General features: G+C 56.1%; 2 protein-coding genes across 2 annotated transcripts; both read left to right on the top strand.

Moving 5' to 3' along the window:
* The first annotated feature begins 8,632 nt into the window (after nt 1-8,632).
* Nucleotides 8,633-10,510, top strand: LOC114215491 (mastin-like). Its single transcript, XM_028111483.2, is given in 6 exon segments — nt 8,633-8,648; nt 8,651-8,692; nt 8,848-9,028; nt 9,173-9,447; nt 10,059-10,216; nt 10,340-10,510. Coding segments are annotated over 6 exon segments (843 nt in total).
* Nucleotides 10,511-12,502: 1,992 nt separating this feature from the next.
* On the top strand, nt 12,503-15,174 carry LOC148162828 (mastin-like). Its single transcript, XM_088017049.1, has 4 exons — nt 12,503-12,615; nt 13,392-13,672; nt 14,741-14,799; nt 15,010-15,174. The coding sequence occupies exons 1-4, from the start codon at nt 12,503-12,505 to the stop codon at nt 15,172-15,174; spliced, it is 618 nt and encodes a 205-aa protein (XP_087873175.1).
* The last annotated feature ends 565 nt before the right edge of the window (nt 15,175-15,739 follow it).

The following is a 15,739-nucleotide window of genomic DNA, read 5'->3' as shown; positions in this document are numbered from 1 at the left end:
GCTCAGGGCAGGAGGAGGGCACCATGTGGTGGGAATCTTCAGGGCCCCGGGTTGGGGCTGGAGGGGAGGAGAGTGTGGAAGTGCGACCCCCCTCCCCAGAGAGTGGGCACTCTGTGGCCTCGGTGATGTCCGAGGTCCCTGGTCTGTGCCCTGCAGTCCCTGCCTCGCTGAGCAATCCCCAGACAAGCCACAGAGTGAGACCTTCCCGACCCTGAAGACCCCTGGGGACGTCTTGGAATGACAGGCAAAGACCCCATTAGATTGTGGGGTCCACCGGTGGACGTGGCCTGAAGCACCTGAGACCCCCCCAGAGACCTGAGGCTGCCCTGAGGTGCCCTGAGGCTGGGCCCCCACCCCAACCTGCACAGCCCTCGTGGGGGTCTGCGCCGGCCTCCCTGGATCTGGCTTGCTGACTCGGCCATCCCACTGCCAGCACCTGCTCCGGGAGCGGGTCCGCACTCACAGCAGAGCCCCCATTGGAGGCGGACCGTGGGCCAGGACCCCTGGAGACACCTTCCGGGATGTCACGTGACTTGCCTTTCCTCCGGGGCCCACCCAAAGGCAGCCAAGTGCTCCTCCCAGGGAGGGGGCAGGGCTGGCTAATTGGAAGAACCTTAGGGTTGTGGGGGGGGGGGCGGCCAGTTCCCCCTGAGGCTGGCTGTGAGGTTTTTCGCTTGTCCTGGCTGGCCCGGCCTCGAGCACCTCCCTTCCTGTGGGGCACGAGGCTTCTGCTTCAGCTGTGAGTCAGTGTAGGCTGCAGCTGGCACACCTGGGTCTGGAACATGGCCAGGCTGGTGTCCCTGGTCTCAGGGGTAAGAGCTGGTGGAGGCGGGCCTGAGACTACAGATGCTGGACCCGCCGAGACCTATGAGGTAGCTGTTCAAACTGCTCCACGACGCAAAGAAAAACACACAGTTAATGAAAACCTAAGAAATCTCAGTAGAGAAATAAAAAACAAATAAATAAAAGGACGAGAGGCTACATTCATTAAACAAACACACGTTTTCTTCCCCAGAACTCATTCCTGACGTCCTTTGCCCTGATCTTCCCTTTGTCGTTTGATTCAGCTGTGAGGTTTGTCTGTGACTTCCAGATGTCTGTCCCCGTTCCCAATATCATGTTTGTCTGTTTTAAGATTTTATATTTAAGTCATCTCTACACCCAACGTGGAGCTCGCACTCACGACCCCGAGATCAAGGGTCCCATGCTCCACCGACTGAGCCAGCCAGGTGCCCCTCATGTTTTAAATGAGCAATTGATATGATTTAATTTTATTAACGGCTGTGTTTAACAGTTACACTGCCAAATTCCTGAAAACTAACAAATGGGGTTTGTGAGCTCATAGGAGCCACTGGGGTCTGGGTGCCCACGTCTCTGCCAAACCCCCACCCCACACTTCCTGTGTGTCTGAGGCCGGAGAGGCAGGAACCTAACCCTAACCCAGCCCAGGGTGCTAACGGCCTCCTCAGCCCCCCATCCCCAACTCCTTGGGTGTTGTGTCCTTTTCTTAGTTAAAACCCAATGTCCCCGGGTCTTCAGTGGAATCCCCAGACCCTGTGGACTGAGCAGCGCTGACCAGAGCAAAGGAGACTTCAAGCGTGAGTCCTGGCCCCTGGACAAAGGAGCACGTCTTGCTGGTCACTTATGGGCATTCAACCGGGGGGCGGGGGGGATGACCCTGGTACCCGGAAACAGCGAGCCCAGCCAGGCTGCTGAGGGTGTGGGGGGAGAGAGGGAGGGGCTAGGGGTGTCTGCCCCGTCCCTGCGGTTCCTGGGCTGGTCTCTGACTGACCCCAGACTCCCCACCTTCGGGCCAGGGGCGGTGCTGAGAGCCCCACGTGGAGAAGGACCGGCCGCTCTCTGTCCTGAGCTGGACACTGGGTTCTCTCCTCGGGTCTCGGCTGCACTGGCCTCACGGCATCTTCCCTGAGGCTGTGTGGCTCCTTGGTGGCCGTGATGCAGTGGGGACGGGCTCAGGCGGGGTGAAGCTCACGGCTGCCTGGTGTCTGATGAGCCCGAACCGTGTCTGGGGCAAGGTGGGAGGGCATCCAGGTGGCTTCTGCGAGGGGACCCAGCACCGGGTCTGGGGATCTCTCATCTTAAGATGAGGGGGGTCTTGGTATGGGGGAGCCTGTGAACGTCCACTTAGCTTCTCTTGGATGAGCTGTGCGTGTCACACAACTGTTTCACACGTCATATGAAACGGAACTACTTGTTGGTGGAAAACCCAATCTCAGCATTTTCGGGGGTCTCATGTCTACCTGGGGCACTTCGAATGCATCCTAGGCAGAGGAAAACATTCCAGAACGTCTGTGGAGACCGCTGTCCAGCTGTTCTGATACGCCCACTTCCGAAGCAGGTGCACTTTCTCTCTGGCCCGGTAAGCGTGAGAATCTCCCCGAGGCCGGCTTCTCTCCACCTTTCATCGGGCATCCCACGGCCACCTCAGGTCCTCAGAGGGAAGACAGATGTCCTCACCCCCAGGTGCAAGCCTCCTGTCCCCAAGGGTGTCCTTTTGTCTTAAGGACAACTGGTGACCACAAATAGGAGAGAAGGGAGATGGGGAAGCAGGGGCTCCCCACTCTGGGAATCAAGAATGGGGTTCTTTACAATCTTCCAGGTACCTGCCAGATGCCAACCCTTCAGCGATGCCTTCCCTGAGACGGAGCCTAATTTACCCATGCCCCATTTGTTCCCTGCTTTCTTTCTTCACTGTGTTTAGCACTATTTCCAATGATCTTATTCTCCAACCCAGACTAGGGCAGACCCTCTGTCCCTTTTATTCGTTGTGTTCTCATGGTCCTGTGACTGGCACAGTGCTGGGCTCAGTAAATGTTTTTTGATTGACTGGAAGACTGATAATGAGCACTGGTCCCAGGACGGGGAGAAACTCAGGAGATCTGTCAAGCCTCTGGTGGGGGAAACGGGTGCTCGGAGGGATAACACGATGTGCTCAGCATCACCGTGCCGTGGTGCCAACTTAGAATCCAGCTAGTGATCCCTGTGATGCTTAGCCCAGTGTGGACACCACCTAGAATTAATCTGACAGGTCGTCACGGTAAGTCCTGGTTTGTAGTGAGGGCATCCCTCCCTCCTGTTCTTCCTCAGAACTGCCCATGTTATTGGTGGCCCGTAGCATTCTGTATTACTTCTAAGAAATCTCATCAACATCAATGAAAAGGCCCCCTTAGGATTTACATCGGAATCACATTGAATCTAGAACTATTAACGTCTCCATGACATACTGTCCTTCTGTGCACAGAATCTCTCTCCATCAGTTTAGGTCTCCTCAAAAGTCTGTCCTAGGAGCTCCCCCACATTCATAGCAGTGTGTTCACAGGTGCTGAAAGGTGGGAGCAAGGGAGTGCCCACTGCCAGGTGAATGGTACACACGACATGGTCTGTCCGCATAGGGGACAGTGATTGAACTTGGAGAATGGGGGTTCTGACACCTGCTCCAACATGATGAGCCTGGAGGATGTGACTATTCTAATTTCAACATGAAATGAACCAGACGTAGACATAAAGGGACAGATGCTGCACAATCCCACTTCTCTGAGGTCCCTGGAGTCATCAAATCCACAGACACGGAGAGTAGATGGGGGGGCAGGCACCGGGTGGGGGGAGCTGTTTAATACAGAGCTTCAATTTGTGAGATGAAAAAGTTCTGGAGGTGGATGGTGGTGATGGTTGTACATTAGGAATAGATCTAATGCCGCTGAACCGTAAGCTTAAAATGTTTAATATATATATTTTAAATATTTATTTATTTGAGAGAGAGGGCAGGGGGAGGGGCAGAGGGAGAATCCCAAGCAGACCACTGACTGAGCTTGGCACCGCACTTGGGGCTCGATCCCAGGACCCTGAGATCACAACCTGAGCCGAAATCAAGAGTCCGACGCTTAACCATCTGAGCCACCCAGGCGGCCCCAAGATATATATTATGTTATGTGTATTTTACCATGATAAAAAAATTAGAAAAAATATCCTTATAATTTTTATAATTCCTTTTTAGAATTCTTGCAGCCCTTTGAACAGATGACTCCTACAGATAAGAAAATGGCATCTTCTCAATAGAATTGCCAGGGGTTTGCTGGTGGTACATAAAAATGCAACAGACTGGGCTCCTGGGTGACTCAGTCGTTAAGCGTCTGCCTTTGGCTCAGGTCATGATCCTGGAGTCCTGGGATCGAGTCCCACATCAGGCTCCCTGCTCGGCGGGAAGCCTGCTTCTCCCTCTCCCACTCTCCCTGCTTGTGTTCCCTCTCTCGCTGTCTCTCTCTCTGTTAAAAAATAAAATCTTTTAAAAAAATGCAACAGACTTTTTTCTTTTACGTCTTTTGTTACACTAGGTACAACTTCAATGCAATATTAAATAAAAGTGAAGACACTTATAGAAGATACTTTGAATCATTATCCATTTGGGGCGACACCTTCCCTAGGCTCTTTTTTTTTTATCGACGTGCTTTACTAATGTAAAGGAAATTCCTTCTCATACTCTTTACTAAGAGATTTATTCTTTTTCATAATGAATCAATGTTGAGTTGCTTATTGAGATGATCATGAGATTTCTGAGTCTGTCCCTGGGGGACTTGCATTTATGGATTTTCTAATGATAAACCAAACTGGAGTTTTGCGATGCACCCCGTTGGGTTACAGGGCACCATCCCTTGTAGACCGGGGTGGGTGTGAACTGTTAATTTCTGGAACTTGATGTATTTTCTTTTTTTTTTTTTTTTTAAGTAGGCTCCACGCCCAGCATGGAGCTCAACGCAGGTCTGCAACTCACGACCCTGAGATCGAGACCTGAGCTGAAATCAAGAGTTGGAGGCTTAACCGATGGAGCCCCGCAGGCGCCCCTATATTTTCCTTTCTTATAATGAGTGGTCTGGTGGTGAGGTCAGTGTCAGTGCCTTCTTAGGAGAAAGTGTGTGGGTTTCACACTTTCCCTCCTTTGGGGGGAAGATCTTGTTTAAAACTGGGCTGATAAATGGCTTAAAATTTTGATAGGACCCATCTTTAAAATATCCATGCCTGGTGTTATTTTTTGTTTTTTAAATAAGATTTTTTAAATGGTCCTATTTTTCATGATGATTTCCACAATTGTTATTTCCATGCTCCCTCTGTCGGGTCAGGTTTACAGAGGTATAATCTACATCAGTAAAATTTAGCCATTTTACTGTGCAGATCTATGAGTTCTGACAAATGCACACAGTCGGAGAATAATCACCTCACTCCAGACTTCCCTTGTGCCACTTCATTGTCGAGCCCTCTGTCCCCCTGGCCTCTGGCAGCTGATGATGCGTTTTCTGCCCTATAATTTTACCTTTTCCAGAATGTCATGTACATGGGACCACACAGCATTTGCAGTCTGGGCTCCTCACTTAACATCATGCATTCGAGGCTTACTCATATCACAACTGCCCTGACTCACTCTGTTCCTTCCATTGCGTGGATGCGCTGATTGTTTACCTGTGTTTTGTTTTTTTCTAATTGAAGTTTTTGTTGTTTTTACACGAATTTCCCTGTTGGAGGGTGTTTGTGCTATTGCAGGTTTTAGATGATCTTGCATAAAGCCAGTCTTACATGTTTGCATCCAGGTTTCTCTGTGAATGCAAACTTTCATCTCCCTCACTCATGGTACGTCCCGGTTTAACTTCATCCTCACCGGCCTTTGGCTTTATCAGCTTTTTGAAATACTGTTCTCATAGGTGTGCATTTGTCTTAATTTGCATTTTCCTAATGACGAATGACGTCGAGTACTTTTTCACATGACTGTTTGCCATTCACGTGGCTCCTTCTGTGAAGTGTTTAAATCTTTTCAGGGTTTCTTTACTTGGACTTTTGTTTTCTCATTATGGAATTTGGACAATTCCTTATATGTTCTGGGTACAAGTATTTTATCTTCTTTTTTTTTAAGATTTTATTTATTTGAGAGAGAGAGAATGAGAGAGAGAGAGCACGAATGGGAAGAGGGTCAGAGGGAGAAGCAGACCCCCCGCCGAGCAGGGAGCCCAATGTGGGACTCGATCCCAGGACTCCAGGATCATGACCTGAGCCAAAGGCAGTCACTTAACCAACTGAGCCACCCAGGCGCCCAGTATTTTATCTTCTGCAAATGTTTTTTTCCCCGCCTGCAACTTCCCTGCTCTTCTGTTTCCTTTGAGTGTTTTTTTGATGAGCATGTTTTTAATTTTGACAAAATGCAACTTATCAAAAACACTTTTTAATGAATCATGCTATGTTTTGCCTAGCATTTGCCTGCGATAACTTTTTCTACCCTTTTCCTTTAAACTTTTGGTTCTGTCTTGTAAGCAGCGTGTATCTGGATGTGTTTTAGGGCCACCTTCAATACCGCTGTTTTTACCACTAAGTTCGCTCGCTCTGTGTTTATTACAATCGCCAATATACTCAGACTGATTCCTACCACCTTAATTTATTATTTTATATTGTTCAGCTATCCCTGTTTCTTTTTCTCCCTTTCTTGCCTGTCTCTAGAACAGGAGTCCACAGGAAGGCAAGACCGAGTCTGCGCCTTCTGCCTCCTAGTCTGACTTTCCCAATTCTGTCACCTGGTCGATATCATTTGGACTGTTGATCCTGGGTTACCGTGGATCATTCTTCTCTTTGTCTTTGATACTATCTTTCAAAAAAAAGATAACAGTAATCTTTATCAGGATACTTGATTTCTTTGGCTGAATATCTCTCTTGCAACATTTTCCTTTAAGAGTTTTATCTAAACTGTTTCAAAGGGTGGCAAAGTTTTGCAATCCTGTTCCTGAGGTTATACTTAAAATGTGGCTCTTAAAGGGAGGTTTGCTCTGTTCTAAGTGATTGTTGTTCACCTCGAACGACACGCAGAACGGCATGCACATGTGTGCAAGCGTGCATCCCTGTGCTTGCCTGCTGACCCATGCATGGCCCCTGGCCTCCCTCAGCCTTTTGGAGAGGACAGGAGCGTGCCAGGGGTGACCCCCTATGACCAGAACCACGGCCTCCTCCATGGCTGCACTTTTGCATATTCTCACATTGAATCATTACATATGTCCCCTGGGGCTCAAACTGGAACTACCCAGGCAGGCAGGGTCTCCTCAAAAGATGCCTTCATTCTGAGGGAAGACCCTTTTTGCATTTCTAGGCTTTGCATCCAGCTGCACCCGTGGCAGGTCCCCCACCTCCCCACCCCGGGCATCTGCTGGCACGAGGCCCAAGGCCCTTTCCAGTGCCTCCTGCCCTGTTCTGGGGGGGCCCTGCTAAAGGGAGCGGAGATCTAGGGCCTGACAGAGGACAGGAGTAGGCCCATCACCCCAGTACCCTCCCTGCCCTGCCCTGGGACTCCCCAGTGCCCCACACCAGGCTGCGCACCTTGGCCCTGCTTGTCTAAAACCAGCATGAGCAGAAAAGAACGGAGCTCCTGTCTCCTGCCCTGAGGCTGGGACTGGGGTTCTCATCCTTTCTTCTGGGCCCTGTGGGCCTCCCGGTATCTCCCTGTCCTCCCTGGGGCAGGGGGCTCCCTGGCTCAGTTGCAGTGCAACCTGGGCTGGGCTGGGGGCCTGGGGTCACTGCCCCATCACCTAATCTCTTCTCGCGGCACAGTGGGGGCCTCAGGGAGTGGCTGAGGCCAGCGGAGAATGGGTCTCCCAGGGGGTCTCAGACAAGTTTCCTGGCAGCCTGAGGACCCCAGGCCCTGGACACCCCCCTCATTTCCCCTCTCTTGGGTGAGCACGGGAGGCCAAGACACTCTCCATGCAAGAAAGATAGAGTACAGGGGCGCCTGGGTGGCTCAGTTGGTTAAGCGACTGCCTTCGGCTCAGGTCATGATCCTGGAGTCCCGGGATCGAGTCCCACATCGGGCTCCCTGCTCCACAGGGAGTCTGCTTTTCCCTCTGACCCTCCCCTCTCTCATGTGCTCTCTCTCTCTCATTCTCTCTCTCAAATAAATAAATAAATAAAATCTTAAACAAAAAAAAAAAGAAAGATAAAGTACAACTCGGTAGGAAGTTCAGGGCCGGCTGGGGCACCGTCCGTGAATCCCAGACAGAGCGGAACAATTCCCATTGAAGGGGTTCCAGGAATTCTGTCCATCCCAGTCCCAAGATGTCTGGTGGGAAGCAGGGCGTGGAGTGTGCCAGTCTGCTCAGAACACCCCCACCGCCACGAGTGACTGGGGCCCAGAGAGCAGGACCGTGGGCCAGCGGAATAGCCCCAAGCCCGAAGGCAGAATGGCTTCAACTTAATCTCTGCCTCAGCCTTAAAGTCCCTTCCCTGAGACAGCAGCCGGGTCAGGCCCCTTTTCACCAAATTCCTCACTCTCTGCAGACATCAAGTTCACGACCGTGTCCTTCGTGATGGGACTCACTCCCAAAGTGTGGCCCCGGGAGATCTCCTCCTTTGCCTGCCCAGGGTCCAGCCCGGCCTGCCTGGCAGAGGACAGCAAGGTTGTGACCACCGGCCCCACGGAAGGAGAAGGCCTGTTGGGCCGCAGTGTGTCCCCCCCGAGAAGGCTGGCCCGCCCTGGCCACTTCCTGTGTTATTAGGATAAATGGGTGCCCTGGAGGGGCGGCCCAGGAAGGAACTGCCGTGGAGAAAGCTGGTGCTGGGGTCTGAGCTCTCTGCCCCCAGGCCCTCACAGATGCTGTGGCTGCTGTTCTGACCCTCCCCTGGCTGGGGGGCTCTGTGCCTGTGACCCCCGGTGAGTCCTGATCCCCTCCAACGTGCTCTGGGCTCCTGGGACTCAGCCAGGGGGAATGGGGACTGTCCCTTAGGGAAAAGCTTCCCTTGTCCCTTCCTGAGCTCTGGGAAGGTCATTGTCTGGGCCCCTGATGGCCCCTCAATTTGTTTCTGCAGACTCCGGCCCAGGGCGTGAGCTGGTGGGCATCGTGGGGGGCTGTGCTGTCTCAGCCAGGAGGTATCCGTGGCAGGTCAGCCTGAGGTTCTACAGTATGGATCATGGTCTGTGGCAGCACATCTGTGGGGGCTCCCTCATCCACCCCCAGTGGGTGCTGACTGCTGCCCACTGCGTTGAGCCGTGAGTCATGCCGTCCCCATCCCCATGGCTGGGTATGTGTGTGCATGCACGGGGCCCTTCTGCGGGGGCAGGCTTCCGGGGCCCTCCCCAGCTCTGAGTGCCCCCCAGCCTGCCCTGAGAAGCCCCGGCTCCCCTCTCCCCCAGGGACGACCTGGAGGCTTGTGCCTTCAGGATCCGGGTCGGGCAGCTGAGACTCTATGACCACGACCAGCTGCAAAGCGTGGCCGAGATCATCCGCCACCCCAAGTTCAACATGAGCCTGTCTGCCCAGGGAGGCGCGGACATCGCACTGCTGAGACTGGAGGACCCCTTGACGCTCTCTGAGGATGTGAATCTGGTCTCCCTCCTGGCAGCCTCCCTGAGGATCCCCTGGAGGAAGATGTGCTGGGTAACCGGCTGGGGTGACATTGCGGACAACTGTAGGTATTAGGGAGACTAGGAAGGATGAGGGACTGGGGGGCTGGGCCTTTATGGAAAGTGACCCACCGCATGCACCTTCTGGGATCCCAGGGTGGGTGGGGTGTGATGCCAGGGTTTTGGATGGGAAGTTTCTGGGACACATCTCAGGAACTGAGAACTTGCTCTGGGCAGGCAAGTTTCCCCGCTGGATCCCACGTGGACTCTGGCCACCAAGGTCGGAGGGCAGACGGGGGCCCTCGCATCATGGGGGAAGAAATCTAGGCTCCTTAGTTTGGATGACCCACCAAGGTCCCAGCTCCTCTGCTGTTGAGGCAGAATTTTCCTGGGGGCCCTGTGGGTTCTGCTGTGGACATGGGCACGGGAGCCTGGACTCTGGTGAGGGGGTCGCATGTCCTGGAGCTGGATGGGCACCTGGACCTTTAGGTGCCGTGTGGCCGATCCTGAGCATGGTGGCCATGGGGATACAGTACCAGGTCTGGTGCTGGACCCCAGCCCGGCAGTGGGGGGGTGCCCTGATGGGCAGGGGAAGGCCCAGCACAGATTGGAAGGAGTATCTGTGTGGCGGGAAGAGGAGCCCCGGTTCTCATGCAGCTCCTCCTGCTGCCCACAGTGCTGCTGTCCCCGCCCTACCACCTGCAGGAGGTGGAGATTCGTATCGTGGGGAACAGGGAGTGTAATCACCGCTATCAGAACTCCTCGGACAGCACCGATCAGGTCATCAAGGGCGACATGCTGTGTGCTGGGAGCGAGGGCCGGGGCTCCTGCCAGGTGAGGCCCTACGAGGCCCTGGCCACTTCCTCTGTCCCCTTCTAGCCCAGGAGGTTGGGACCTGCCTCTCCCTTAGCCATGGGGACGAGGGAAGCTCTCACTGAGGGCCTTCTCTTGCCACAGATGGACTCTGGGGGCCCCCTGGTGTGCCGCTGGAATTGCACCTGGATCCAGGTGGGGATCGTGAGCTGGGGCCAAGGTTGTGGTCACCGCAACTTCCCTGGGGTGTACACCCGCGTCACGAGCTACGTGTCCTGGATCTGCCGGCATGTCCCTCTGTTCCTCAGACCCTAGAAGGGACGGGTGCCCCATTCTCTTGTCTCAGCACCCTGTTTTCCCTACGGGGTGCAGGGAAGCAGGGACGAGGCCCCCAGTGAGAAGTACAGAGTGGGGAAAGCCCAGGAATCCTGCTGGAATTGGATTCTTATTAAACGTGGTGGGAAAACCTTCCAAGCCTGCGCATCCATGCTTGACTGTCATGCATCTGGGGCTCAGGGAGTCGGCCGGCCAGGCCCGCCTGTTGGGTTCCCTGGTGCTGGCATCTCCAGGCCAGGCAGAGAGGAGAGGGAAGGGTTCCGGGGGCAGGTTTCCGTGCTTCTCTCCCCGAAAACACGTCAGCTGGGATGGGGTGCCGTTCTCAGCCCCAGACTCCCCTCCCTCCTCTCCTCCTTCCTGTCTGCTTCTCTCCGGCCGCACTTAAGCCACGGCTGAGGCATGGGGTCCGGGGGGCGCCCACGGGGTCCTCTTCCCACTGTTCTGCAGAGTCTCCTCCGCTCGTGGACAGTGTGGCCGGCTGGTGCCACATACCATTCCCTCCCTTTCACCGGCTCCTTTTCTGGATGTTAAAAGTCCCATGTGACGAGTCAAAATGTCCCTGGTTCATTCTGAAAACATGTCCTGTAAGCCTTGGCCCCCTAAGGTCCTCCTGTGGGGGTGGCACCCCCCTCAAGGACAACTTCACTGGGAAAATAGTGGTCCTCTCAGGCACCTCTGCATTTTCTGGCTGCGGCAGTGATGTGACAGCTGGTCCTTCACCCCACACAGCTCTCCGTCCTGGTCTAGAACGACCAGACCTCCAGCGTGAAGTCCCTTATCAGGGCCAACAGGCTGTTCCCCGCCCTGCCCTGGACTGCTCAGCTCCCAGAAATCTCAGTTTGGCTCCTTCCCGCCAACCCCCCAACTCCCCGCCACCCTAAAAAAAAAAGCAACAAACATTAAATGGAAAGAATTTTAAAAGAGCCCACAGCTTTCATGTTCCTGATTCATTCGTGGCCAATAAACAGGACACAAGGACCTAGAGAAGCCGCCGAGACCTCTGCGTCCACAAACGTGTTGGGGCCTCCTGGGCACCCCTCCCTGCACTGGGGATGTGGGGGTCTGAAAAGAGACAGCCCCCAGGTCTGCAGCAGGACCGTCCTGGGCTTAGCCACCAGGCGGGGGCCCATTGTCCAGCTCCCCCTCGAGGTTGGGAAACCCCTTAGGGATCCACGCAGGGCCGCCTTCCCATCTCTCCGCTGTGGGCGTGGCCACATGAGCCGGCTGAGCCCAGGCGGGGGCAGGGAGCAGGGTGCTGGGAGCCCGGCTGCTGAGGGCGGGGGGGGGGGGTCGGCTGTGGGGGTTGGTAGGGGTCAGTGGCAGCCTTGCGGGTACTGCAGGGACAGCATGGGGGGACAGCTCCTGGCACCCGAGAGCACCCTTCTGCCCTCTCGTCCCTCACCTTGCAGGCTTCAGTACCGAGCAGGGACCCACCTGGGGTTGTGACCACCCTTCCACAGATACCGCATCCTCACCTCAAAAACCTCAGCCAGATCCCAGCGCCCAGACTGGGAAGCCTTCTCCCCACACTGGCCGAGGGGGTGTCCAGTCCCGGGAGGAGGGAGGAGGGCTCTGTGAGGGCCACACTGGGTCCCCACTCAGGTCCCTGCACCCCAGTCCTCGCCGGCACAGGCCCGGTTCCCAGAACTCTTGTGGGTCTGCCTGGGGGAGTTGGTGGTCCCACGGGGGCTGCCCTCCTTCCCAGGTGGGTCCAGAGGGGAGGTGTGGACCCAGGACCTGGGGCTGGGGAACCCGGCTCAGCCCTTATCCTTCGGGCCTGCACTCTGACGACGCTCCTGGGACAGGCCTTTCCTGATCGTGGGCACCTCCTGTCTTCACGGCACTCACCGCCCTGGAGGTGCGTGATTCACCCCAGGACGGGCATTTGTCTACTTTGTCCACTGTGTTCCCAGCACCCATCCCTGGTCAGCCACAACGTGTTCTCTGCAAATGCTGATGCACCGACCACTCATGCAGGGAAACCCTGCCCCGGAGACCCCCAGCTCTCACCCCACCTACTTCCTGGGCGGGGAGGACAAAGGGGCTCAGAGGCCCCAGAAGCAGACAGCAGAGGACCTGGAGTGGTAAGGACCCCGCTCAGACCCCTGCCCCCTCTGCTCCCAGACCCGGGGATCCTGGCCCTGGTCTCCTGACTCCAGACCTCCCCTCTCCCCCACACAGAGGCTGTGGCTGATGTTCCTGACCCTCCCCTGCCTGGGGGGCTCTGCCCATGACCCCAGGTGAGTCCTAGCCCCGAGCAATAACCCTGCTGTCCTGAAACCCATTGGTGATCGTGAGCCTGCACTGACCTGGGGTGGGACAGGGTGCTGGCCTCCACATGAGGATGGCCCGTGGGAGAGACAAGGTGGGAGGCTGTGCTGAGCTCCAGGCAGGGGCCTCTGGGTCCCTGAGGGCTCACTGTGCTTTCCCAGATCCTTGCCTGGGGACTGAGCTGTGTGCATTGTGGGGGAGCACGATGTCCCTGCTGGGAAGTGGCCGTGGCAGGTCAGCCTGCGGGTCTTCAACAAAGAGCGTGCCCGGTGGCAGTATGAATGTGGGGGCTCCCTCGTCCACCCCCAGTGGGTGCTGCCCATTGCCCACTGTGCTGGACCGTTAGATTCACATGGCTGCCCCCTTGGGGGCGGCGGGTGGGAGGGAGCAAGCCGGGGGGCAACGCAACGTGAGAGGACAGCGTCCTGGGCTGGGTGCAGAGAAGCAGGGTTCACGCAGCTCTGAAGCTGTCAGGGGGAGCCTTCAGGCTCTGAGCCCCTAGAGACAGTCTTGCTGCTGGGGTTTGGGGGGACCAGGTCCCTGCCCCCACTCAGCCTCCTCAAGAAGCTCCTGGGCCTGTCTCGCCCAGGGATGTGCTGGAGCCACAGAAATACAGGGTCCAGGTCAGGCAGCTGAGGCTCTATGACCACGACCAGCTGCAAAGCGTGGCCGAGATCATCCGCCACCCCAAGTTTAACCTGAGCCTGTCCGCAATGGGGGGAGCAGACATCGCCCTCCTGAGACTGGAGAACCCCGTGACGCTCTCCGGGCTTGTGAGCCCTGTCACCCTTGCTCCCAATTCACTGGTGCTCAGCCCCGGAATGAAGTGCTGGGTGACAGGCTGGGGCATCTTTGGGGTCCATGATAAGTGTGGGGAACCTGAAGGGTGGACAAGGAAGAGCTCGTGGGTGGGGCGCGTGGGGACCACATGGCCGACGGCCTCAGTTGTGGGAGGGAGGGTGGGGGGACATGACCGGGTCACAGATGTACCACAGGACCACGGGCCACCTGCCCCCAACTGGGCACTGGGACGCATCTGAAAACGCTCTTGTTTAAACTTGGACAACATCCCAAGAGCAAGTGGGCATTCTGTTTGCAGTTGGGGAAGTCAGTTGCTTAGGACTCAGTCTTGGGGGAGGGGCTTTATGCCTGTGTTTTCCCAGTAAAAACTGCTGGGGGAGAACAGATCCCCTGGCTTCCCTTGCCTGTCCCTATTTACCCAGGCTGTGTGCCCAGGGAGGTTAAGATGGGGAAACTGAGGCACGGGCTCAGGCCCACACAGGCCCATCAAGGCTCCAAGGCGATGTGCTGGTGGATCCAGGACGAGTAGGTTGTCACCCGGGTGTAGTCCTGGTAGAGGCTCCCTCCCCACCCCGTCTCCTGGCTCCAGAGCTGGTGTTGCTGGCTGTGGGGCAACCCCCACAAACCAGGACCTGCAGGATGTGTGGGAGGGTGCGACCCCTCCTCCCACATGGCCCCGTGTGGTGATTATCAGATGCCAGGGAGCTGCATGGCTGCAGACCCCAAAGGTCCCCCAAAGACAGTCCCAGCTCTTTCATGGGGTCTGGCTTTGAGGGGCCCTTCCCCTGGCGTAGCCCCATTCTCCTGACTGCCAGAATGTTGCAGCGCTGCTTCCTATTACTCAAGTAGCAATACCCTCGGAAAACTGACCCCGCGACGGTCAGTCTGACACAGCAGGCTCTTTGCTGTGGCTATTTTTTCCAGATGGCTTTTCTCCTGTTTATTCAAGCCTGGCCCTTACTGTCATGGTCTAGCTTTCAGACACATGACACTGAATTGGCCATGACTCCCTTTTTCCATCAAAGCTATGGTATGATGTGTGAGTCTGAGAGGTGTGGCCCAGGCTGGCGTGACCTGGGTCTGGCTGGAGGGGCACGAGCCCCCAGAGCAGCCCACACTCACCCTCCCCTCCTGCAGCGCCACCATCCCCGGCCCACTGCCTGCAGGAGGCCAAGGTCCCCATCGTGCACAACCGGGTCTGCGAGAAGACCTACCACTAGGACCCACCTGCTGGAGGCACAGGCAGCACCATCAAGGAGGACAAGCTGTGTGCAGCGAGGAAGGGAAGGGGCTCCCGCCAGGTGAGTCCCAGGCCCCGCCCTCTGCTGCAGTTCAGGGCTTCTGGGCATGGCAGTGGGACCACCGTGGCACCCTGCGGCCAACTGACCAGTGATCACCCTTTATAGGGTGACACTGGGGGTCCCCTGGTCTGTTACTGGCTGGACATGTGGATCCAAGCTGGAGTACTGAGCTGCGGTGTGGCCTCTGGGCACATCGACTATCCTGGGGTCTACACCCTGGTGACAACCTACTCGTCCTGGATCCACCAGCACATCCCCTTGGAGCCTTGATGGGCCTATGTGGGCCAAGGAACCAGGCACCCCCACCGCTTCCCCCTGTTCACAGCATCATCTCCTCAGTGCCCTGTCCTTCTCTGACTTGGGGGCCCAGGAGGCCGAGGAGGGGCTCGGAGGCTGGTGTCTCCCTGACAGCGGGCAGGTTGGGTAAGAAGTGCCAGAGACCTTGCCTCCAACCCGCTACTGCTGTCCTATTAAACTGTGTGCAAAGCAGCCTCTGGGATTTCTGTGTGTCCTTGACCGTGGTGGGGGGAGCTTTCTGGTTGGGGTTCCAAGGCTCTGAAAGCTTCAGGGGCTGCATCTGTTGGCAGAGCTGGGTGGCTGAGCCGGGGAGACCCTGTGGTTACTGCCCTGCCCCGGGTGGGACTGTTTCCAGGAGGTCACTTTCTAGGCTCCTCCAGAGGCTCAGCCTTCTCCCCCAAACCCCAAGGATGAGACAGATGTCCTCTCCCAGCATTCCTTCCCCTGGTTTTGACAGTCCGTGGCTTCATTACCTCAGGTCTCCTATCTGCACCATCAAACTCAGTTTCCCCTGGGGCCAGACACCAAGAAAAGGTGA

The sequence above is a fragment of the Eumetopias jubatus genome, unplaced genomic scaffold (genome assembly GCF_037043125.1).
Source record: "Eumetopias jubatus isolate StellerSeaLion01/CBP00866 unplaced genomic scaffold, mEumJub1_p1.0 scaffold_12, whole genome shotgun sequence".
NCBI lineage: Eukaryota > Metazoa > Chordata > Mammalia > Carnivora > Otariidae > Eumetopias > Eumetopias jubatus.
The sequence above is the reverse complement of the archived record's forward strand: the minus strand, read 5'-3'. Positions and strand labels throughout refer to the sequence as shown.